Source organism: Phasianus colchicus, chromosome 4, assembly GCF_987193195.1.
Source record: "Phasianus colchicus chromosome 4, bPhaCol1.hap1.1, whole genome shotgun sequence".
NCBI classification, from domain to species: Eukaryota; Metazoa; Chordata; class Aves; order Galliformes; family Phasianidae; genus Phasianus; species Phasianus colchicus.
The window spans coordinates 40,004,620-40,028,587 of record NC_143439.1 but is presented as its reverse complement, the minus strand read 5'-3'; the positions used below and the strand labels follow the sequence as shown (position 1 = coordinate 40,028,587).

The 23,968-nt window shown below is 40.3% G+C and overlaps 1 protein-coding gene across 10 annotated transcripts in view; it reads right to left on the bottom strand.

The window, feature by feature from the left end:
- BMPR1B (bone morphogenetic protein receptor type 1B) overlaps window positions 1–23,968 on the bottom strand; it is a 237,789-nt gene that overhangs the window by 12,144 nt on the left and 201,677 nt on the right. For all 10 annotated transcript variants that reach the window (XM_090139295.1, XM_090139296.1, XM_090139294.1 and 7 more), the window contains 5 exons: window positions 20,987–21,142; window positions 11,811–11,913; window positions 10,786–10,888; window positions 3,674–3,770; window positions 2,764–2,902 (listed from right to left, as the gene is read on the bottom strand). In XM_090139295.1, coding sequence (XP_089995421.1) covers window positions 2,764–2,902; window positions 3,674–3,770; window positions 10,786–10,888; window positions 11,811–11,913; window positions 20,987–21,129 — 585 coding nt within the window. In that variant the 5' untranslated portion in view covers window positions 21,130–21,142. The remainder of the gene's footprint in view (window positions 1–2,763; window positions 2,903–3,673; window positions 3,771–10,785; window positions 10,889–11,810; window positions 11,914–20,986; window positions 21,143–23,968) is intronic.

The following is a 23,968-nucleotide window of genomic DNA, read 5'->3' as shown; positions in this document are numbered from 1 at the left end:
CTGCTTTTCTGATCTTCGGCTAAATGTCTCCATCTAATGCAGACTAAAATTCAGACAAGCAAACTTTTTTAATCTCAACATTTTGAACAGAGGGCTGGGGTGCAATCTATTGAAAAGCAAAATTCATTGGAAGAGAAATTTGAAAAAAAACATACACGAAAAGGCAGAGAGGGAACTCTGATTTCTCTCTCATTTATGTACTCAGCATTTTATCTCCTTTCCTGGTTTTGAATGTAGGTTGACTGTGGCATTAGCTTTGCATAAACATCTTGTGTTGGGCAGTGGGGTTCTGTTTGCTCATGCAGACTTGACTGTACCCGAGCTTATTGGCTCAAAGCTTTTTAGTTACAATTTGCTGTACTTTTTTGGTTTAAAATTTGATTGGCAGCATTTGACCTGCAGCAAACTTTTCTGTCAAACAGCCCAGGAAAAGAATGCTTGCTGAATGTCAAAATCTAGATAAAATCTTGTTTAATGCTTATTTTTGATGTAATATCTGTCCTCATTGGAATAAATTTTCTGCATAGGAGGAAGACAATACTGTTTATCATAAACTTACATTTTGAAATAAATGTGTGGGTTATGTTCCTGAAATAATAGCTTTGGATGTTTCATTCCTTGAATAAAAAATAAAGCAGTTGAAAACAAATTCTTCCACAATATTGTCTAGAGCATTATTGCTAGGCACTTCCTATATGTTTCTTTCAGGCATGGGCCCAGAGGTACTAAGCTGTGTACTTCCAGTGAGCATGTAGTGGTTGTAGCTGTTTGGGAAGCACAACCAACATTTATTATTATGGGTAAGTTTCACTGTAGCTCTCATTTTTCTTCTCTTCCACAGAAAATGACTATTTAAAGGGAAAGTTGAAGAAAAATGTGTGTTTTCATAGGCAAAGAGAGAGCTAGGGGCAGCAGTAAGACCACAGATCCCACCTTCAACCAGCTGAGGCTCACCAAGATGGAAAAAAGTATAAAGCACAAACTGTCATAACCAGTTTTTTTCCCAGCTTTCTTGTCCCAAGGGCATTCTTTGGATGAAGTATTATGCCATGAACAGCTATGAGATCAACCAGGCCACCTGCTACCCATGTGGGCTGCTAGGAACACATCCTCTCAGAGGAAAACGACCAAATTCCTTGTGTTTGCTCTAATTACAGTATTTCTTAGAGAGCCATAGAAACAGCTAGATTGAAAATGATCTTCAAAATCATCAAGCCCAAATTCTGTCACTATAACAATTAGTGCAGAACAAGACCTTGATGTGGAAGGAATACAAAAAGCAAAACAATAACATTAAGAGCCCCTTACAGCCAAATAAATTGGAAACTATCATTAGGAATGGTCCTTGATATTAAGTATGATCCATTCCTTTCCATGACAGCTTTCCTAAAAGCCTAAATGTAAATGATGGAGTTTTTCCTCAACAGAGGGAAATGAGCATGGCTTTTCTATGCTCAGAACCATTCACAACACACATTTGTCAGCTTGCTTTTTTTTTTTGCTTTTTTTTTTTTTCCTCAACAGCTATGTTGCCACAAAATTGGATTTAAAAAAAAAAAAAAAGTTAGTGCTCATCTTAAATGAGACTCTAAGCTCTTACTCCTGTCAGAGCAAATCATAGAATGGCTTGCATTGGAAGCGATCTCAATGATCATGAAGCTCCAAGCCCCCTGCTGCAGGTAGGGCCATCAACCTCGATATTTAATACTAGACCAGGCTGTCCAGGGTCCCCTACAACCTGGCTTTGAACACCTCCAGGGACAGGGCATCCACAACCAAACTGAGTCCAAACTGACTCCACTTTTAGCCAGCCACTCAATCTGTCATCTCATTTCTCAAGGAAATAAAGTTTCCCATTTATTTTTGTCTTTTAGGTTTAAAAAACAAGATGTAAGGGCAAAAAAAAAACCAATAGACACTACTTGGAAATTGGGCAACATCACCAGTAGCAGGGCCACTACAAACTAATCAGTTTGGAAGAGTCTAGAGACATATAATTTCTGAAAAAAAGAAACTGAAATCTAATTTGTGCCGTTCTTTCAGTGCTAAAAAGCAACAATGGCCCTTGAGAAAACAAACTGCTGAACAGAATTGTTTTCCTACAGAAAGTAAAGCCATTGCTTTTTCGGCATGTGAGCTGAGGGGGTTCAGCCATCCTGCAGTCAGTTTAGAAATAATGGTAAAGCTCACTCCATCCCCATGCCTTTAACCTTTGAGATTACCTCAGTACAAGGTAAAATAATTCATTCTTGACTTCTGAATGCAAAGTGAAGTCTGCACATAAAAAGGTTCCACATTCGATGAATTGCAATTTCTTTCACATAAAGCCTACGTGTCAGTGTTGGAAAAGCTATTGTGTGTTGCACATAAAAAGTGAGAAAATAAGACTGCAGGCTAAATGCTGTCATTTGCAGTGGGGTAAATCCTGATAAATTTCTGTGGTCTCTGTTGGTCTCTATTTCCCCTGTGGTATTCTAAGTTAAGAGAGGAATTAAAAAGAAAACAGAACAAGTAAGATTTTTGGCTGAGTATATATGAGGAGAAAAAAAATTCTCCTGATTCTAATGCTGTTGTTTGTCAGCTTAAATCCCTGTCAATTCTAGAAGAAAATAAAAAACAATAATAAATGAAAGACAAACCTTAAAGACACAGTGCCTCCTTTCAAACATTTTAAAAAAAACCATTTCTTGCACATCATTTTGTTTTCTCTCTTTACTCCTTTTTTCCTTGTGAACTGACATTCAGATAATGTTGCTTCCTTACCAGGAGAGGGAGCCCGGAGCCGCTGCCGGAGCTCTGGGACTGCTCAATCAGATCCTTCAGGGACTCTCCAGGGGGAATGTAGGTCTCATCCTGCTCCAGTCCAATGCTGTAGCGGGGCCTGGCCTCTTGCCGCTTATACCTGCCATTCGTACACCAAAGTTAGCTTCCAATATAATGAGCACAGGTACAAAGAGTAAAGAACCTTATCCTCCACATCAGCCTCATATACAGACACACGGCTTCCTCGGCTTCTCCAACCAATATTTTCAGTTTTATTTCTAACAAACCGTTTTCAGCATCAAACCTCTACGTATAAAACTCAAAGACTGTGCAGCGTGCTATGAGCTTGCAAAGCTAAGAGATGCTTTTCTTTCAGAACCTTAAAACACAGACAAAATAAATACAAAATTTTATTTACCAACTGCAGTGGGTATTTTAAAAGTAAAAGGAGGAACAATCATGGGACCTGGGAGTATTTAAAAAACACAAAGAATTATTTAAACATATGTTGATTATGATGATATTCTAGATGCTTACATTCCTGTATTCTCCTCTTTTTTAAGATCCTCACCACATAAACACACTGAGAAGCCTCAGGTTTTTTGTTCTGTATAAACTTTGTACTGTGGCATTCTCAGCTTTACTAAAGAGCAATCTGTGCTTCAAACCAAAAGGCTTCTTATGATGCTGGGTGATAGATTATACATGGAATACATCACTGAGGTATGTCTGTGAATAACATGAACAAAGTACACATTCTTTCCACATGATAAAATTACATCATTTTTCTTTTTTTTTTTTTTTTTTTTTTTCCCATGAAGCCAAACTTAAATGTTTCAAAATTTTGACTCCACCAAAAGACAAAAGTTAGGAAGAATGCTAATGAGGTGATAAAACGCTCCTTATTTACCTGAAGTAGCAGAATATGATGATAAGCACCAGAAGTATACTACAGACAGTCACTGAGATCAGCAGGGCCTTATGGTGAATGTTTCCTTCAGCAAAGTCTGGAGATAAAACAGAGCAGCAGGAGGAAAGAAGTGAGAAAATTTGGAAAGGGAGATGGTACAAAGTCAGTGTGAAAAAATGCACATCAAGCACAAGGTTGTTGAAGCTGTGGATGTCCCATCCTTGGAGGTGTTCAAAGCTAGGCTAGAACAGTTCTGTCCCTGCCCATGGCAAGGGGGTTGGAGATTAGATGGTCTTTAAGGCCTCTTCCAATCCAAATCATCCAGTGATTCTGACTTTGTGATTCTACTGCAGCTCTGTACATGATGCCTCTGGATTTCACTGATGTTTTGTGCATGTCCTCATTGTCCCTTACCCAGCAGAGCAGAACCAGTGCCCACAGGAGCCCATGTGTTGATGCATACTTACTCTGTCAAAGCATGGATTTGCAAGTCCCTGTTTGATTCTGAATGAAATCAATTAGGAAAATCAAACCAGGACTCATTGTTTTGTGTCTTAACATATGTGATCAGCAAGAACATGCAAAGATCTTAAATTCATATCTTAAATCACTGGCATCTGATTGAACAGTTAATATAACAAATAAATAATTGTGTTTATCCTAGTAGGGAAACAGAGGAGACCACCCAACCTCTGAGAAGGCAAATCGCTAAAGACTTTGTAGGCATATTTCCAGCACTGAAGAATACTCCACCTCTCTGATCCTGCTTTAACATTTAAGTGGGCATTTTTTCCCTCATTCATTCCACAGCAGCCCTATGTGCCAGAAAAAGCCATACTGAGGGGTGAAACCATCCTTGCAGCATTTATTCTGTAAAACACTTTGAAGATGAACCATGTCAAATAACTTGAGGAAACACCACAGCATGAAAACTACTAAGATATTTCAGTCAGTCTTTGCATGGAAGACTAATATTGTGCTTTAAAGGGCATTGCTAATCCCTAAATTTGTATTCTTGACTCAGGCAAGTGATACTGACCTTCATCCATGTTTCCCTGCTGTACACCAAAGATATTTGGCACTGCTTTTCCTTTAAACATCCCAGTCTCAAAATTACACATCAGCATGTACATACACAAACCATTCTCCTGAAGTTGCTATCTAGATTACTGCAAATGAGGATAACAGTTCCTGAAGCTCTCCCAGCCCTGCCGCCTTGCATCTTTCACGCTAATGCCGAACACATCATAAAATGCAAGCACTCTACCCTCATTCTGGAATAGTGCTACTACATTTCAGATTTACAAGGGTAATGAGACAAGGAGATTCCTAAGGGACTCTTGGCTTACTGTCAGGCTCTTTTAGATTAAAGATCTAATTTCTCCCTCTGTTTTTGTGCCCAAACAATTCCTTCCCTTTCTTTTTTCACGATAAACAGAGATTACCTCCCAGTGCACCTTTTGATCACGCTGGTCATGTTTTAACCTGCCGTTACCTGCACCCAGAGCATTAACAATGTAAACATTCAAGCCACAGCCAATGCTTTTGAAAGGGGACACTGACACGATGTCTATCAGGAAAACATCAGAGCCTGTCATTCCCACTGCTGTGGCAGATTTCTACCTGGCCTGGAGCTGAAACAGAGAGCCCACTGGGGGAATCCAGTTCTCTCCTGTGATGATGAGGGCTACTGAGGAGGTCCAAAGGCTCTATTTCATGCTCCATAGGCAGCCTGGGTCTGCCAACCACTACCCTCTAAAATATGTGGTTTGCAACAGTGGAAGATGTTGCAGTGCATCAGCTGAGGAGAGGATAAATAGGGATCTGCACAGATGTGTGTAGTACTAGTGTTACACTACAAGAACTTGAGATGTGCCAATATAATTTACACTGACTATGTGGATTTGATTATGTACACGTGGGAGAAGGATGATAAAATGACAGATCTTAATTGTACTGTGATCATTTTAAATGATTCAAACACCGTGCCCAACATTACTAATGGGCTTCTCCCATTCAGACAACTAAACATGGCTGTATGTTCCTCAAGGCCAGATGGCATCTTGAAAGTGTTGCTTAGCTCTAACACAAACTTGAGTCTTCAACAGAATTTTTTACTAAGTGCAAGGGAAGCATGCAAGACATGAAGGGCGTGGCAGTAGGTGACAGTTCCCTGCGCACATCACAGTGGGCATGCAACCAGATCTCATGGAAAAGGAGAATGACTTCCATATGTCTTCATATTTATTTGGCCACATAGGAAGAGAGGCTACAGAGATGCTAAATGGGCTGTTGTCTTGTCCTTCAAATACTTCCTACTGGCAGAATTTTGCTTGTTGGCTTGAAGACTTCATAAACCAGTTGGCACATGGACAACAACATATAGAAAAACTGCCTCTCTTCTGCCACGTGTAATGTCTGTTTGCCATAGAATCATAGAATGGCCTGGGTTGAAAAGGACCACAATGATCATCTAGTTTCAACCCCCCTGCTATGTGCAGGGTCGCCAACCACCAGACCAGGCTGCCCAGAGCCACATCCAGCCTGGCCTTGAATGCCTCCAGGGATGGGGCATCCACAACCTCCTTGGGCAACCTGTACCAGTGCATCACAACCCTCTGTGTGAAAAACTTCCTCCTAATATCTAACTTAAACCTCCACTGTCTCAGTTTAAAACCATTCCCCCTTATCCTATCACTATCCACTCTCAGCCGTTCTCCCTCCTGTTTATATGCTCCCTTCAAGTACTGGAAGGCCACAATGAAGTTTCCCCAGAGGCTTCCCTTTCCCAAGCTAAACAAGCCCAGTTCCCTCAACTTTTCTTCATAGGAGAGGTTCTCCAGCCCTCTGATCATCTTAGTGGCCTGTCTCTGGACCTGCTCCAAGAGCTCCACATCCTTCCTGTAGTGGGGGCCCCAGGCCTGGACGCAGTACTACAGATGGGGCCTCACAAGAGCCGAGTAGAGGGGGGACAACCCTCCCCCACCCTGCTGCTGGCCACCCCTTTTTTAATGCAGCCCAAAACACAGTTGTCCTTCTGGGCTGCATGCGCACACTGCTGGCTCATGTCCAGCTTCTCATATACCAGCACCCCCAAGTCCTCCACAGGACTCTCCAGGAAATTCCTCTCCAGGAAATCTTCCCCCAGTTTCTATAAATACCTGGGATTGCCCCGACCCAAGTGCAGCACCCTGCACTTGGCTTTATTGAACCTCAGTAGATTTTCATGGGCTCATTTCTCCAGCCTGTCCAGGTCCCTCTGGATGGCTTCCCTTCCTTCCAATATATCGACTGCATCGCTCAGCTTGGTGTCATCCACAAACTTGCTGAGGGTGCACTCGATGCCCTCGTCTATGTCATTGATGAAGATGCTGAAGAACACCTGATGAGGGACACTGCTTGTGACCAGCCTCCACTCTGACACAGAACCATTGATCACAACCCTTTGGCTGCGTCCAGCCAACCGATTCCTTATTCACTGAACAGTCCATCCTTCAAATCCGTACCTCTCCAATCTGGAGAGAGATGTGGTGAGGGACCATGTCAAAGGCCTTGCTAAGTCCAGGTAGATGACATCCATCGCCCTCAACAACAAGGTGAATACAGTATTTCACTCAAGCTTCCCATGTGAGCTATCTGCTAGAGTTACCCCAAGTACAGGAGGCTGCTGAACTGAGGCAAGCTAGTGCTGCTGGAGACTCACTCCTCTCTCCTTCTACAGATGAGGATGCTTCCCACAATGCAGCAGGATAAAACCACTCTTCCTGCACCATTTTAGGCAGCTGAGACCATCTCCAAAGAGAGGGACAGGACAGGACTCAGCCATGAGTCCACTTTGTCTCTGCAGTGGGTACCAGTAAATGTGAGATGAAGCAGCTCTGCTCTTTAAGACTGATGCTGTGCTTCTTACTGTTATGTTCCTTGGCAACTGCAATGTGCCAAGCAGCGAGGTTATGAGAATAAGCAGCAGCTTCCAAGGAGGCAGCAGTGAGCTATGACTGTGAGCTCAATGAGGGGAACACAAAACAAACAAACAGTAAGTTTGGGAGGCTTCCTCAGGTACCTTGGCTCACACATAACAGCAAAACCTAGCATAGAGCATGTTTAAAACAATTTTAGGTGTAAGAAAACATGGATGTGTGCAGGTATCAGATATGATCAGCAAGAAAGGGAGAAGTGGCAACAAAAGCGGGATCTCGTTACCCCAGCCTGCCTCTAAGTTACTCTTCTGTGCTTTCTCCCTTCTGCCCCTCACATTCACCCCACTTTGCCATCTGCAAGGTCACGCTGATGAGCGCACTGCAAATGCCACACAGCAGGTTGAAGGGAGAAGTTCAGGGTGTCAAAGGCTCTCCTCCCTCCCTGTTTCATCCAGTTCACAATGTTAGGATTATCCAAGTAAAAATGGCAGTGAAATCCGAGGCGTGGAGACTGTGTGCACACATCAAACCCAATCGTTCCTCCAATCGTTCCCTTGCCCATTCATCACTAGCTCTACAGGCAGGGAGCCAGACACGGTGGCACCACCACTTCTGCTTATACAGGCTTTAAATCAGTAAAGATATATTTCTCCTTTCGACTGGTCTCAGTCTGCACTTTCACAGGGATTTCCAGGAATATCTTTTATTGTTTAAAGCAGAGGTGTTATTTCAGACCCAGTTATGATTTTCATTTCCTCAATAAGACAAATACACAGCTGGTACAAGGATTTTGTGGTATCATCTGGCTATTTTAACTTGCCAGGTTTCTACTAAGATGAGCTCAAAACTTAAGTTTGGCTCTTACTTTCTTCCATCTTGTTCAAGAAAACCCTGCTTTGACCAATGCTAACTCTTTGAGCTCCCACCCTCATGTGCACAGCTCTTCTTTCTTCTCACAAGGAGAGGGTAAAACCGTTTTTCAGCACATGCCAGGTCTGGAAAAACACTTCCAGGACACAAGCCGCTTGCCTCTCTGGAGATGTTACCTTGGTGTGCGGGTTAATTTGCAGTTCAACAACCTCTGACCTGCAGCTGGATGATCTCCCTAGGCTCTGTTTCCCATGAGATACGACCTTGGATGTAAGTTCAGAAGCCAAATTTCTGTTTGTTTTTTAAATGCCAAGTAGCACACACATTTTTCGTGGAATCCTGGAGGTCAGGAAGCTTCCTAGAAGCTTGTTTTTAGGTTAATCTTCCTTTTGTCATAATTCCAGCTTATCAGAAATGTAATGTACAAGTCTCACAGCTCTCATTCAATTGTAGCAACTCTAAAAGTTTCCAATAGACATAATGATCACAGTGCACAGTACTGAACACTGGCAATAGTGGGCACTCAGTATTTGTACACAGCTGCACTGAGAATCCTCTAAGTCCAGGCTTTGCTCCGAGCTTTTAAACTAGCATACAGCCATGGCACATAAGAACAGTTCTGGCACCAGGAATGACATATGTGCGTAAGGCTTTAATAAAGGTGCTGGCTTCAGCCCTGCTCAGCCACATGGAAAGAAGCAGTTTCTGGAATATGCTGTCAGGACACTAGTAGTGCACAAACTTAGTTAAAATAAAAATCCTCAGAATACACTGAATGATGCATTGTCTTTTGTTTGTCAGTATAAAATAGACATTTTGCAATATAAAATGGCTAGAGTCCTGCTCCAACCCTATAACATTATTCTTTCATCAAAAAAATCTATCTGCTGTTTAATGGGTCTGCCACCACAAGTGCCCAAGCGATACTTTTTTTTTAACCCGTGTACACACACAGCAAAGTCAACGTTGATCCAAACAATTTCTGCCACCATAAAAATCTTGTTTTACTGTTTTCTGTATAAGCAGCAGATAGTACAGCCAAATATCTAAAAACTTAATAAGGCAGATGCCTAATGCTTGGCACTGATTCGGTACTTTTAAGTAGATTTAACATAGAATTAACTCAGCAGAGAGAAGAAATCATCTTCCAAACTGTAATGATATTTACTGATACACTAAGTAAGTGTGAACAAATATTGACTTCCTTTTGGAGTTTCTCCCTCAGTTCAAATAACTTTTTAAAATGAAAAAAAAAATACACAGCAAAATAGTACATAACTCTCACGTTGGAAGTTGGAATTTTATGAGGTTTCACTGACTTAATGACTTGCTAGTAAATAGTGAAATATTTACATACCACCCTCCACATGCCTGGCGCTGCAGCCCATCTGTGCAGAATTTCATAGGTGTGAAGGGAATATCTTACATGAGAGAAGGCTTTCTATGAGCATGCATTTATGTGTAAGTAGCTGCTGTTTGCCAATTTGAATTTCCAACTCAGAATGCCATGATACAAATTCTCCTGCAACCCTGAACATACTCTCACAGACTAAATTCCATGCTGACCACCACAGATCTTGTCCATTGTTGACAGTGCCAAGAGTTCATGAAGGAATAATGTTACACTCATCTCAGGAACACATTCTTTAAAATGTAATCTGCCATATCCAGCCAAAATAGTTTTAGAAATTTTCAGAAAGCAATGTTTAAACAAAACAAACACACCTAAACCTGACCAAGGCTTGCCTCAGAATCTACTTAAAGTTAAAACACTTCCATTTGTTCTTAATAACAACACACACCAATTAAATAATAGTAATTGCATGAGTTTTCACCTTTCATTCTATTTTGAGTTACATTTTTCAAGTAGAAAATCCACTTCAGTGGATTACTGGGTCCTGTAAGTAAGAAACACTTATGGATTTCAGTCAGTTTGAAATGCTAGATTAACCTCGAGAGATCTGGTCCCAGATGTGTGTGCTGTTATGAACAGATAGAGGATTCAATTTTATTATCAGGCAAAAACTATACACTATCCCTGCCACATGCAACTTCAGTCTTTGGGATGACCACTAACAGCCAGCAAATCTCTGAAAATATTGAGCAAATAATTCGTCTGGTGCTCACTGCATGTGAGCAACATGAATAACAGCAGGAACCTGCAACCATGGGTCAAGACACTGCTCTCTACTTCAATAAATCCAGACACAGTTTTTAGTGGGGCTCATCTCTCTAATCATGTACATGCGGGTGCCTTGGTTATGGCTTTGTTTCTTCCTGAGACACAAAGGTCAGTTTGGGCCTGGATGGACTTCCCTTTACCTCGATTTTTCAGTGGAGGCAGCGTTGGGTGAAGATATTTGTTACAGTAATCTTGGCCTGTGCAACATTCAATAGATCTTCTTTGGTGTGGAATAGGAGTGTCCTGAAATACACAATTTCAGAGAAAGGAAAGTAACTAACTGTGTTGTAAGCAGACACACTCATTCTGACACTGCAGAAAAAGACATTTGGTAGCAGCTTTGCAGAATATTAATTTGCAGGATATGTGGAATAAGGATTTGTGCCACTGAATGTATCCAAAAGCAAGTCATCTAAATGATTAAGAAATTAATCCCTCTCACATATTTCTATTGATGCCTTAGTGCTGCTGAAGGAACCTATTGTCATTAAGAGCTCGAAACAGAGTTCTGAAAGTCTCCTGTGTGCATCAGTTGGAGTTGCAGTATAAAATAAATAAGCATATTATAAAAAATAGTTTAGCCAGAATAATACAGGAATTGCTGAATTGCTGCGTGGACTCATTTACCTGCTGCTGCTTCTCTCATGGAACTGAGCAAAATACCTTCCATTGACTTTGAAGCAGCCCTGGCTAGAGTGGCCCTGTACTCAAGTAAAATAATTTAAGGACAACTGTAGAAGTTGTAGAAGCAATTCCTGCTGCAAGACTTTCTCAGAGGGGTGATCATCAGACTTGCAGCATTGGAAATAGAAAAGCACTTTGGAACTGCATGTAAGAAAAAGGTTGCTAAGGTCCATAAAACAGCATCCTGACTAAATTTACTCTGGGACTTAAAGAATTAAATTGTATTTCTCTAAATTCAAACTTCCTCTGAGTAGGGCTGTTGCTAGACACAACACTGATAAAAACAAAACCTTAAGTTTTTGAAAGGAACAGCTATAACATCGCTGTCATAAACGTTCTGGGATATAAATGCAATCCCCTCAGCAACTTTCTGCCAAATGAACAGAAATTGAGCACGTGGCTGTTTTAATATCTGCTGACTGCACTTCAATTGAAAGCCATCAAAATTCAAGCAATACTCAGGCAGCCAACACTTTCTTACCCGACACTGGAAGTCCGAGCCTTCTAGTCCTAGACATCCTTTGGTGACCAAATGTCCACCAGAATCATCTTCTTCTATTATGGTGAAGCAGTAGCCATCAGTGCTGAGGATTGAGAAGAATGAATCAGTACAAGATTCTGAAGTGAAAAACATGCTGTTAAATACAGTCTTCAGCATTATTCATTGGAAGGAAAATCTGTCATTACCAAAGCAACATATTTCCTCCAACAGCATGACAAAACACAAAGGGATGAAGCAGTATTGCACGTGTGGAAAAAGGCAGGCACCATGCAATCTGCTGTAACAGCACAAGACGGCTGACAGCATGACATACTCACCTATCCAAAATTTCACAGCTACAAAGCCCACTGACATCTTAATTCTCCGTAAACACCTGCAGCCATTAACATGTGAAGGCTTTGGAAACCTACATAAATGCAAACAGCAGTGCTACAGCAGGTTTGCCCTGCGCATGGGAACAAGGCATGGCTACATGCACCATGGTGGGAATATGGAGAAAGAAACATTCTTGAGATTCTCGCTGTGAAATATTATTAAGAGTGATTTGCGATTCCTGTTTTAGAAGTATCACAAACTGCAATGCTGGTGTGTGAGTCCTTGAGTTATCATCAACACTCTTCATAACTGTTTACTTGGGTTACAATCCTGAAATTATCCAAAACACTCCCATTTACACAACCGTGTCCCATGGAAGATAAGTATACCAACAGATGGCTAGATGGTGCTGGTGATAAATGTCCTTCCTTGATGAAGGTCAAATGCCTGAATGCTGAGGGAAGGGGAGGAGGGTACAAAAGGGGGACTTCATTTTACTGAGACTGCTATGCATTAATTTCTAATTACTGACAGCGAGCATGTAGCATAAGTGAGGAACACAAGTTGACTGATTTGGAGGAAAAACATCCAGAAATAAAAAAAGAATTATTTAATCCAGTACATTTACGTCACAAAAAAATATTTCTTTATTTTCATGGGAAAATAACATTGGTTATTACGCTCAGCAAGTATTTTTCTGAGGAGAATAAACTCAGTTAAAAGAAGGAAATAAAAAGAAAAAAGGATTAGAAAATTTAAGCACCGCAAAATTTCAGATGATTTGCTCCCAGTAGAAGGAAAGGAAGTCTAACAGAGCAGCAAGAGAAAAGAAAATAAGATGTAGGATTCAAAGGGTGCTGTTACACATGGAATAGATAAACACCATTTGTAAGTATTAGCTACAGGACAGACAGATGCTGGCTGGAAAAGAATCATGTCAAACATTTGCAGTAGCATATTTTTATATTAGTGGTGCAGGGTCTAGCCACTGTAAGCTTATTACTTCAAATAATAATCTATCACTCGTTATTGACTTCTGGATTTGAAAAGTAACCAATTGTATGTTACAAATTGCTTTCTCAGAGAAAAGACAGCTAAGAGTTCTACTCCTCTCTGACACTGTGCATACGAGCAAGGCAAAGGAGACAGCTGCCCTTCTGGGCAACAACCACCTTGATTTCATTGCCAAAGCTTAAGATAGGAACGATAGGATTGCCAAGAAGAGAGACTGTAAGGAATCCATTAGAGTAGAATATTATATTAGATTAGATTTTATTTGTTTGCATGGTGCCTTTGATTCAAAGTAATGAGTAAGTGTAACCCAAGGGACAGAGCAACAAAACAATAAATTGCAATCCAGTGAAACACAAAGAAGAACTACTCAGCTAGCAATTCACAGCAAAAAACAAAACTCTGTTCACCAAAAGACAGGGGCGGAAGGAAAAGCCAAATTGTTTGCAGAAGGGAAAAAAGAAGCAGGAAAAGTCAGCAATTTTATTTCATTTCTTCTGACTTGTTGTGGGACTCTGATCCTTTGCTCATTTTAGAAAATTGAATTTGGGATCCTCAAGCACTTCAGTCCCTCTGAAAATTTTACTTCAGATTTAAAAAGACAAACAATATTACACTAGATAGAGCAAAGCATAAAAGTTATAAAGCTCCAACAATAAGGGTAACAATAAGGGTTGCCTGTTCTTTACAGGCAACAATAGAGTAATGAGGGAAACGCATGAGAAAACGAAAAATAGCAATGCCAATCAGAATAAATATTGGTTGCAGTTGATTCTAACACTAAGAAAAAATAAAAAGTATTCATACAATATAAGAATTCTTTGTTTTATTGCAGATTTGGGAAAGAGATAGAGGTGACTCTTCTGAAAAGAACAAAGTCTTTCATTCCCACCCTCCTGCCCTGAGCTCCTCTCCTGATTCACAGGCTGTCCAATGAACTGCGCAATGCAAGGAAAGGGCACAGCATACCCCTGCTGGTTTATTGACTTACCTGCCTCAAACTTTCCTTATTCTAACAAGTTAGAAACAATTTAGCTGTGTATCATCTCTAATTTGATGTTTAGTTTGGTGACTGCACAAATAGAAACATATGCACGCTGCTGATATATACAAAGCAATATAAAAAAAAACATTCTCCACTTCCAACCAATTTGCACAATTAGAATTCTGCATAATTTGACTCTAAGAATCTGAGACTGTTCTGTAAAGAAAGAATTCGTCCCGATGAGTACCACCCCATACACATCCACTAGCCTGTTTCACTAAAGCATCAGCTTCTTAAGGTATGATGCAGGAGAGCAATTGAATGCAAGTTGGACGTGATTGCTAATAAGCACAGATTTGGTATGTCACACATTTGCCAAGAGTGAACTTTCAGAGCCAAGACAAATGCCAGGGAAACAGAGCTAGTCTGTAGCAGAAACATTGGCAGGCACTGATAATAGAAGGTGCTGCTACAATTACAGATTACCTGAGCAAAAGAGGTGATCTTAACCAAGAGCTTTACTAAATGTCAGAAGAGAGGAACAGAGGCCAACAGTTCTGCAGCTGCTCACACAGATGTCCTTACTGGCCAACAGCCATTGCTCACAGAAGATGCAATACCTTAGCTACCAAAACTTGCCTGCTGAAGATTTCCTGTCCTGCTTTCTATATGCAGTCAGGCATAGCAATATATAACTTGGAAAAGCAACATTGTTCCTTCGTGTGATTTGGTGCCTATGACAAGCAGATGGGTTAAATAACTTGGTGAAAAGAGTCCTTACATTTAATTCTGTTTGCAATTGAGTCCATATGGGTGTTATGTTTTTATCTCCTCCTCCCCGTTATACTCCTGGTTTTGATATCAGAAAGAACTACACCATCTTTTCATTTTCATCCTAGGGAACATGGCAAACTTCTGTGTTGGTTTTAAAAAATGATTAAAAACTGTTAGAATATACAATCTCCAGAAATACTTCTATAAAGATTGGATGAAATGATCTAATTCAAAAATTGGCTGGCTGACTCTCAGTTTTCATCTATTTCACCTATTTTGTCATATCATTCACTTAAGGAAGATGCTGAAGGCCAAATTCAGCAAAACAGTGCCTTTGGATATCATCCATTAAACAAAGAGCCTCCTGTACATGTGCTCAGTACAGGCTAATTTTCCAGAAGAAATAACAGTTAGTGGCTGTGCATCAGGGAAGTAACATGAAACCACGTGGGAAGGAGAGCATTACACAATTGTCGAGCCAGATGCACCTTCACATTTGCACAGCTACTCCAAAGGCAATCAGAGACATACAGACATGACAAAGCATAGAAGATGGCCCACAGGAGGACAAAGTTCCTGGCTCCACTAGTCTTTGAGATAGTGATGCTGGTCCTACCATGTTCTGCTGTGTGTCATACCCTTTGGCATCACACTGAAACCAATACGATGATGGAGAGAGTAAGATCATCGGGGTGTTCAGTGACAATCTGTGTCTACTACGTTACACACAGAGCATGGAGGGGAAGATACTCAACATATCTTAGCAGAATATCTTCCCATATATCCCATTTCCCATATAAGTCTATCCATCAATATTATCTCTATGTGATCTTCCCAGCCATGACTCAGTCTATCAGATGTGTCGTACACTCCTCTTATCACAGAATGGCCAGGGTTGGAAGGGACCTCAAGGATCATGAAGCTCCAACCCCCTACTACATGCAGGGCCACCAACCTCCCCATTTAATGCTAGATCAGGCTGCCCAGGGCCCCATCCAATCTGGCCTTGAACACCTCTAAGGACGAGGCATCCACAACCTCTCTGGGCAGCCTGTTCCAGTACCTCACCACTCTCTCTGTAAAGAATTTCTCCCTGACGTCCAACATAAATCTCCCCTCCGTCAACTTAAAACCATTTCCCCTAGTCCTCCAGTTATCTACCCTTTCAAAGAGTTGATTTCCCTCCCCTCTGTAGGCTCTCTTTAGATACTGAAAGGCTGCAATGAGGTCACCCCGCAGCCTTCTTTTCTCCAGGCTGAACAAGCCCAGCTCCCTCAGCCTGTCCTCATAGGGGAGGTGCTCCAGTCCCCTGATCATCTTTGTGGCCCTCCTATCACAAATCAGATCACAGTTTTCCCTGATTTGTGGGTCACAATGCCGAATTCAAGACACAATGCCAAACTATCCAGGCTACATGCTAAGTATATGAGATTTGACAAGTCTACAGATCTAGTAGCATAACCTTAGGTATGACAGTAGCACCAAGCATAGGTACCTCTCTGCACATTCACCAGGTCTCTCCAGTACCTTTCACTTACGTGCAAAATCCATTTCAGGAAATGTGAAAACTATGAAGAAGGAAACTACCAACATAAAGCTATATACTATTCCCTTTCCCCTTTATTTTTTCCTTTTCTTTCTTTCATGTAAAAAAAATTAATGGTAGGGCAGCTTCAACATGGATACTTGCAATTTTCGAATGTTTTCTTGGTTTAAGTAAATTCAATATGCAAGGGAAATCTTAAGTACTTCAACACAATAACACCAAAGTATTCCCACATGCTAAAAAAAGCTATCTGAAAGTAATGCAACAGGTCTCTGTACAGGGAAATTGGACCTGCATTACTGTTTAGCATAAGGCATATATTAAAAACCAATACAGGCAGCCTCTGAGCGAAACTAAGAACAAGCAGTTTCTGAAGCATGGTTCAAAAGGGTGGGATGGGGACCTGGACCTTGGTTTGAGCACTCGGAGAAGTCATCTGCTGAGCCATGTATGGGACATAAGGCTGACAGGGAAAAGAAGAAGAGTGGAGCTTGCAAGGGTTTTTCACTTTTGATTTTACCCATCAAAACAGACTTACTTGCCTCCTGTGCAGCCCTGTATAAAGGCTTACATTAACAAATAAAAATAAGCTAACATGCAACATCTCATCATAGCTCCCTCATTAGAAAGTGTTTAATTTTACACTAAAAATTGAAAGTGACTAAAAGAAAGGGTGTTTGAACTGAGTGCTCTGGCCCACTGTTAAATCCTCTACATTTCAAATTACATAGAAAATTCAATCCCATTATCCGGAGAACATGAAAATGAAAATAAAATCAGTCAGGTGAATTATCACCTCTGGTAATGCTGAGAAAGCATCTTAATTATTTTATTGCATTAGATAACCAGTGCTACCTTAAGACACAGTTGGGCAGAAACCATAAGAAATTAAATTCTATCACCCCGATCCCTAAAACTGTCAGCATTTATTTATGAACGTAAAGAGAATACAACTAGGAACCTAATCAGCTCTGCCTTTATTGCGATCCCATTACACTGATAGCCAATTAAATCTAACAATACTTTTAAAAATATGCAACTAATTTTGACTAGACACAACTGCCCACACATTCATTTTGCCCATACAAAACTTAAAATAAAACAGTAAAATGAGGTCCTGGTTGTTTCAAAGCAGCTCTGAGCTTCTTTATTGAATGCCTTTTATGGACTGCACAGATGTTCAAAAGAATGAAGTTCCAACACATCACAGGTTAGCACACCCTTTACAAGCAAAGAACCATGAAACTTTTACAAAAACCTTAATCATCACGGCCTCAAGTGCACTAATGAGCTTTAATTACCCTGAGTGGTACCCTCACACTGCCCAGCCGCCCGTTCTGCCCAGGAGCTCTGCTTGACCTCAGGCTTAAGCACTACATCCCTTCCAAGCTATGGTGAGAGAGTGCCTACCTCTAGTTCCCTCTCCTGCTGCTCCATCCTGGAACTAGCTGGCCCCTTGCCACAGCTATCAATAGACCTAGATCTACCAGTGATTTTAGGTACACTGAGGGGGACAGGGTGTTAGTGGGTAAGGCAACAGCTAGCACTGGTATCACCCTCTGCTCTTGGCTTGGTCTACCACACACAGCAGTGTCCTTTCACCATCCCCCACCACTGTCTCTTGATGAAATGCCCCTCTAATGAGTCTTTCAAAACTGTGCTCACGGATTGATCCATTTTAAAGAACACTCTTCAAGCTAGAGCTACCAATTTGTTGTTGATAAAATAATGTGCATTTGCAGCTGTGGTATCATCGATAGTTTCCTAAAGGACTATTGCACGTAAGTTGAAAAAATACAGAGAAAGGATAATTCTGTATAGAAACACAGAAGGCTGGTCAAAGATTTGACACAGATGTAGCTTAAGAATATTTATTTCAAATTAAAAAAAAAAAATACAATTACAGAGAAAACTTTAAATGGCCACCAGATGTCCTCATTTTTACATAAACATTCAGGCTACTAGTTGTCTGCTGTCCTGATAGATAAATATTTGTGGTAGCAGACCAAAAACTTCAGCAGGGATGGGAGACTGCTATTTATAAGAGATTTCTATTAGTGACTGTGGTGGAACTGCCTCTTTTATTCCAGGGCTTCTAATTTAGCCACAGCTGGAACTGCTTTTCCATTGAACTTTGGGAGCCCTTCTCACTCTTGGGCACACAAAAAGCTCCTCTGCTCTTGTGGAAGCCTCAGTGGGAACAGTGCATGATGCTCTGAATCAATGTAGCTCAGAGACCTGCAGACTCCAGTACAGCTCAAATCTTAACAGACTGACAGAGCTGCCAACAGGGTTCAATTCTTATCAAATATTGAAAGCTTTTAGTGACTCTATCTGAGGGAAGAAGATAATTAATGCAATAACAGTTAATCAGGAACAGTTTATTTATTCTTCAGACAAACACAGCACAATCAATAATATTTGAATTTCAATATGGTGTAGTTTTCTTTAGAGTGAAGTTAAATGAGAATTCTTGAGTGCTTTCAAACTGTGCCAATAGCCGTTCAGGCTAGCACGAAGCACAAAAGTTACAGGCTAACTAGTAGAAATCTCTCAAAGCATGGGGAAACTCATAATCCCTGCTCACTTGACTGGGCTTGGTCAAATCTTCTGAAAGCCAGATACTGGAATGTTAGGCTTAGAATTTCCTTGTCACTGTAATGTCCCTTTTCACTTTTCATCCTTAATTCCAGCTAAGCATTAGGAATTTAAGACGCAAAAGATTGACAAAGTTAAGCAGGTGCAGAGAAGACAAGGCATGTTGTATGCTTTGTTGTCCTTTGACCTTACTGCAGCTCCCATATCAAGGTAAGGGGAGCTATGGCCACAATCACTATCCTGAAAAGGATTATGGCTGGTAAACCACAAAGGTAGGGTATTTAATTTCAAATAATCTAAATTTTTTAATTTTAAATTTCCCTAAACTCTTCAGCAACTTATTGTTGTTCATTGGGCAAGTTGGATAGTGCTCAGGTAACAGCACAGGATGGGAAAGAGCGGATAAAATATGCAACAGAATACCCAAAGTTGGAGTATAAATTGTTCAATGAGTCAGTTCCTTAACATGTGCTTCATAATTAATGAATTCAAGTCTTCTGCATCTTTCCTGTTGATGCATGCAAGCCAGCATGTGTGAAAGCAGTGGCTCTTGTTGGGCAGGGACAGGAAAACTGATTTCTGCTGCAGGAGATCTGCAAACTGATTTCAGAGGGAATTTTTGTAGCTTTTTTTAAATGGACTGCCATTTGAGCGCAGTTAGGTCTGACTTCTAGCTATATATGGGTTTGAAGAAAGAAGGTTGAAAGGGGGAAGTAGTATTTACAGCTGTCATCAAAAACTGTGATACACCTCAGTGTGAAACAGCAGGCTGAGCTGAACCAAGTCAAGCTACAGAACAACATTCATAAAATCCCAAGAAATAGCACTTTGTCTTCAACAACATTGGGTTTTTCCCTTGTCTATCTTCTTAACGTGCTGCCTGGAAGACCTAGCTAGCACTGACACAACGTTAAACAGTCTCACCTCAAACATAACTGCACACACAATTGGCTCATCCAGGTGGGCTCACATCTGTGTCCTGCTTTGATGCTTCCTGCAGTTGCACAACTTCACTAGACTAGAGTAGGCAGTATCTCCAGTATTTTATTTGTTTTTAAGTAAGCAGAATAAAAGGTTGATATTCATGTGAAGCAGATGAAGAGTTCACCCTACATGGCTGCAAAAAAAACCAGTGCATTCATCTCAAGCCAAGAGGGGTGTTAGATCAGCACCCTAATTCAGCAGCAACAGTTCATGTGTTTGCTGCAGGAGCACCCTGTTTAAAAAGTCAGAATGGGGGAAGGGCAGCGTGCTTCCACTACAGGTACCACTGGTCCACTCTGCTGTATCAGGCAGTGCTCATGCTGAGCCACCAAGGCACAGCAGGATATGTCCATCTTAGGGAGTTAGGACCTCTGGGGAAAAGCAGAATCCAATGCAAAGAAGTTTACAGTACTCTAACCAGTGCCTGAATAAAGACTGTAAGAGTACAGTTAATATCAATAAAGTATTGAGGTTCTCTTCACCACAAGAGAAGACTTCTATCATGAAACAAGATGTCTTATCAACCTATAAAACACTTCTGTAAAAACACATACAAAAGAGTAGGTTTCTTATGATAAATGGTGCTTTATGAAGATTGATTATAAATTTATGAGCATTTATAGACACTTCAATATATTTCCAGTAAGTCTCCTCTCATCAATTGCATGCACCCTTTGAAAACAAACTAATACATTCAGAATATATCATATATAAAAAGAATTAATATAAGTATTTATCTAAAACTTGAAAGATGTAAATACTGTGAAAAGAAAATATAGATGTGTAGCTGACATCTAGGCAAAAAAGAAACAAGCCAGCTAATTTCTAAACAAATCTCTTACAGATTCCTGCTCAAACAAGAACTAACACCCAACTCGAGACTGCAGAATCATCACAAACAGATTTTCTCATGTTTTACCACCAGATAGATGCTCCACAAACCTGCAGGTGCTGTTGACTGAGTCCTCAGGACAATGGTGGTGGCACTGACATGACAGCTTCTTCTGTGGAGGGGCAGGTGCTGTGCCCTCACCATCTTCTTTTCTGCTCTCCATGCTCAACTTGCTGGAGCTTAGCAAGGGCATCTTGTCCAGAAAACTAGCAAGAAATCAAGGAAGAGAAAAAAATATTTAGGCAGGATTGCAAGACATGAAATGGAGGCTTTGAAGTATTCCTTCACATCAAAATTTGAGTTATTTGAACAGTTATTTGCTACAGAAGAATTTTCTTTAGAAGTCACTAGTCACTGTGGTGTTTGAGGCTCACTGAGCCTCAGTGGCCTTAGATTAAAGGTGCTGATGTTCCAGTTCAGCTGCTGCCAGTGTTGCAAATAAGAGTTATGCTGGGCTTTACATACTGTGCAGTGCAGCTTTTCTTCTATTGCATTACATAGCTCAGATCCTTGATTGCACCTTTGCACTTTGTTTCTCTTTGTACTTGGCACACACCTTCACCCACTGAACTCTGTAACACAGACTGGGATTTACAGCTCTGAAGGCAGAACAGAACATGAGTATAATTCGGAAAAGATCTAACAAAGTGATGCTCTCTCAAGTTCAACAGAACTTTCTGTCACTGAATGGTATAAAGGCTACTCCTAAAAATTTTCCTTGTTTTTCCATACAAAATACTGTAAACAAAGTAAAATGCAAGAATGCGCCCTAAAATGAACAGAAATACATGATTACTTCTAACAAATCAGAATACTGAATCTCCATGAGGCTGTTGCAGTACAGCTGGAGATGCTGATGATGGGCTAGGAGCTGCTTAAGCAACTTGTTCTTTCTCTTACAACATTTCTTCTCATAAATATCAGCTTTCAGTGCTTGTGAATATTTTAATTTTCAAAGACAAAAATGAGATCAGCATGAAAAGCTTCAGTAGGCAGTTTCTCACTTTCCTGGTGCTTCCCTGTAAAGAATCTTAACTAAAGGATCATTTATGAACAGCTGTCTCCAACAGAGTAGTAGATCAGGCTTGAAATTCTTGATCTACTGTTAAATCTTCAGAAACAATTGGCATTATTATTATTGTTTTGGTTGAATGCTTCTTTGTCTCTAATTGAAATCCTTCCCAAATTTCCAACACCAGGACTGATATATTGCGGAGCTGAAAGAAAACTCCATCCTTCTTGACACCCTAGAGAAAGAAGGGGTGGGCAAACAGGCAGAGGGGATAGGAATAAGTAGCTGCATTGGGGCTGGGATGGCAAGCAAGGACTAGAACAGGCTGAAATATCCTGAGGTAGTGTAAGATTGGAGCAAGAGCAGGCAAAGGGCATGGTAGGAATTGCCTGCACTCATAGAGGCACTGGCAACAGCTGGCAGATGTGCTCTCATCATTAAGTGAGCAAATTGGGGAATACCCTAGCAAATTGGGGAAAAAAGATGAACATAATTCACACTGAGGAAAATGAGGCTTTGTGTGAGAACAGTATTATTTAAAGAATTTTTTTTTTGAAGATTACAGCCCTTTCACTCTTTACATATTATGATGATATATGAATTACAACCAGATCAAATTATAACATCTATGAAAAAGAGCTTAATAATCAAATTTGTTCAGTACCTACAAATTCCATTGAAACCAACTGGAGGTTTTGATTAGCTCACCTTTTCTGAAAGCCAAACCACAAAACTTATTACAAAGCATACACAAACTGTGGGCTTGAAATCCTTGTGCTCAGCATCAAAATATTGCTTTCACGACGCAACTGGCTGCTGAAGACTAGTACATTTAATAACTATTAAAAAGTAGAAAATTAGAATGAAATGGTTTGGTTCACTTGTCTGATCATTTCCTCATTGCTATCACTTAAGATAAAGAAGCAAAAAAGCATTTTATTTCTCATAACATATTTATGATATTTTGATATGTAGCTTGTGTACAACAAATTAACATCAACAGAGATTTGGTCCCTGGGTCACAGGCTTAGAGTTTATTAAATAAGTTCTTTCAGTCAGCAGATTGCCTGTATTCTTACAGTAAATGGGAAATATTATATTATTAATATTCCTGTCAATAATTTTCAAATTTCAAGCTTGAGAGGCAACAAAGTTACCTGCTAACTCATGAGGTAGCTGAGTGAAATCCTATGCTCTGTGTAACATTTTAATGTTTTTTTCTACAAGCATCTACAATTCCATTAGCGATCTTTCCTCAGCAAAGGAAGAGTGAAAAAATGAAAGCATTTTATATCTACCACTTAAAAAAAAAAAAGTATTTTCATGTATGTGAAGGAGACTGAATAACTAAATACCTACCTCACGATACATACAACGATAGGTCAATTCCTTTTTCAATAAATAAGACCCCCCAATACAGTCTGTGTCCATCATTCATTAAGAATAAGCTCAAGAAGAGCTTCTGCAGAGCTTGCTGTAAACAGCTTACATTCCTAGACCTGTCTGTACTTTTAAAATATTTTTTAAACAAAAGACAAGAGCTGCTGAACTAAGATCTGAAATCTAAAGTAACATTAAAGTAACAGGTGGTTCTTTAGAGGTGTAGTACCCTTCTAGAAAACACAGGACTAGCCAAGCTGGCATTCAAAGCTACACTTCCTAATTGTGTGAAATAGGGGATAATCTAAGATTTTGCTTTCAACTCATGCCCAGGGTCAAAACTAGTGGAAAACCATTGCAGTTCAATGCCCAATGCATACAGCCAAATACAAATAAAAGAATCTCATATTCTTAGACTCTTATTCTTAAAAGAAAATCCTTCTCACTCTATTCTCTTGTTCCTCCCAAGCCTTAATATCCAGGCACCTAGCTTAAAAAAAAAAAAAAAAAAAAAAAAAAAAAAAAAAAAAAAAAGCAGATCTCCTGTCTCTGAAATTCAGATGTCTCACCCTACATTAACGAAATCTCCTGGTCAAAGTTGAGTTTCTGTTTGGTTTTTTGAATTCTACGCCTGCCTGAC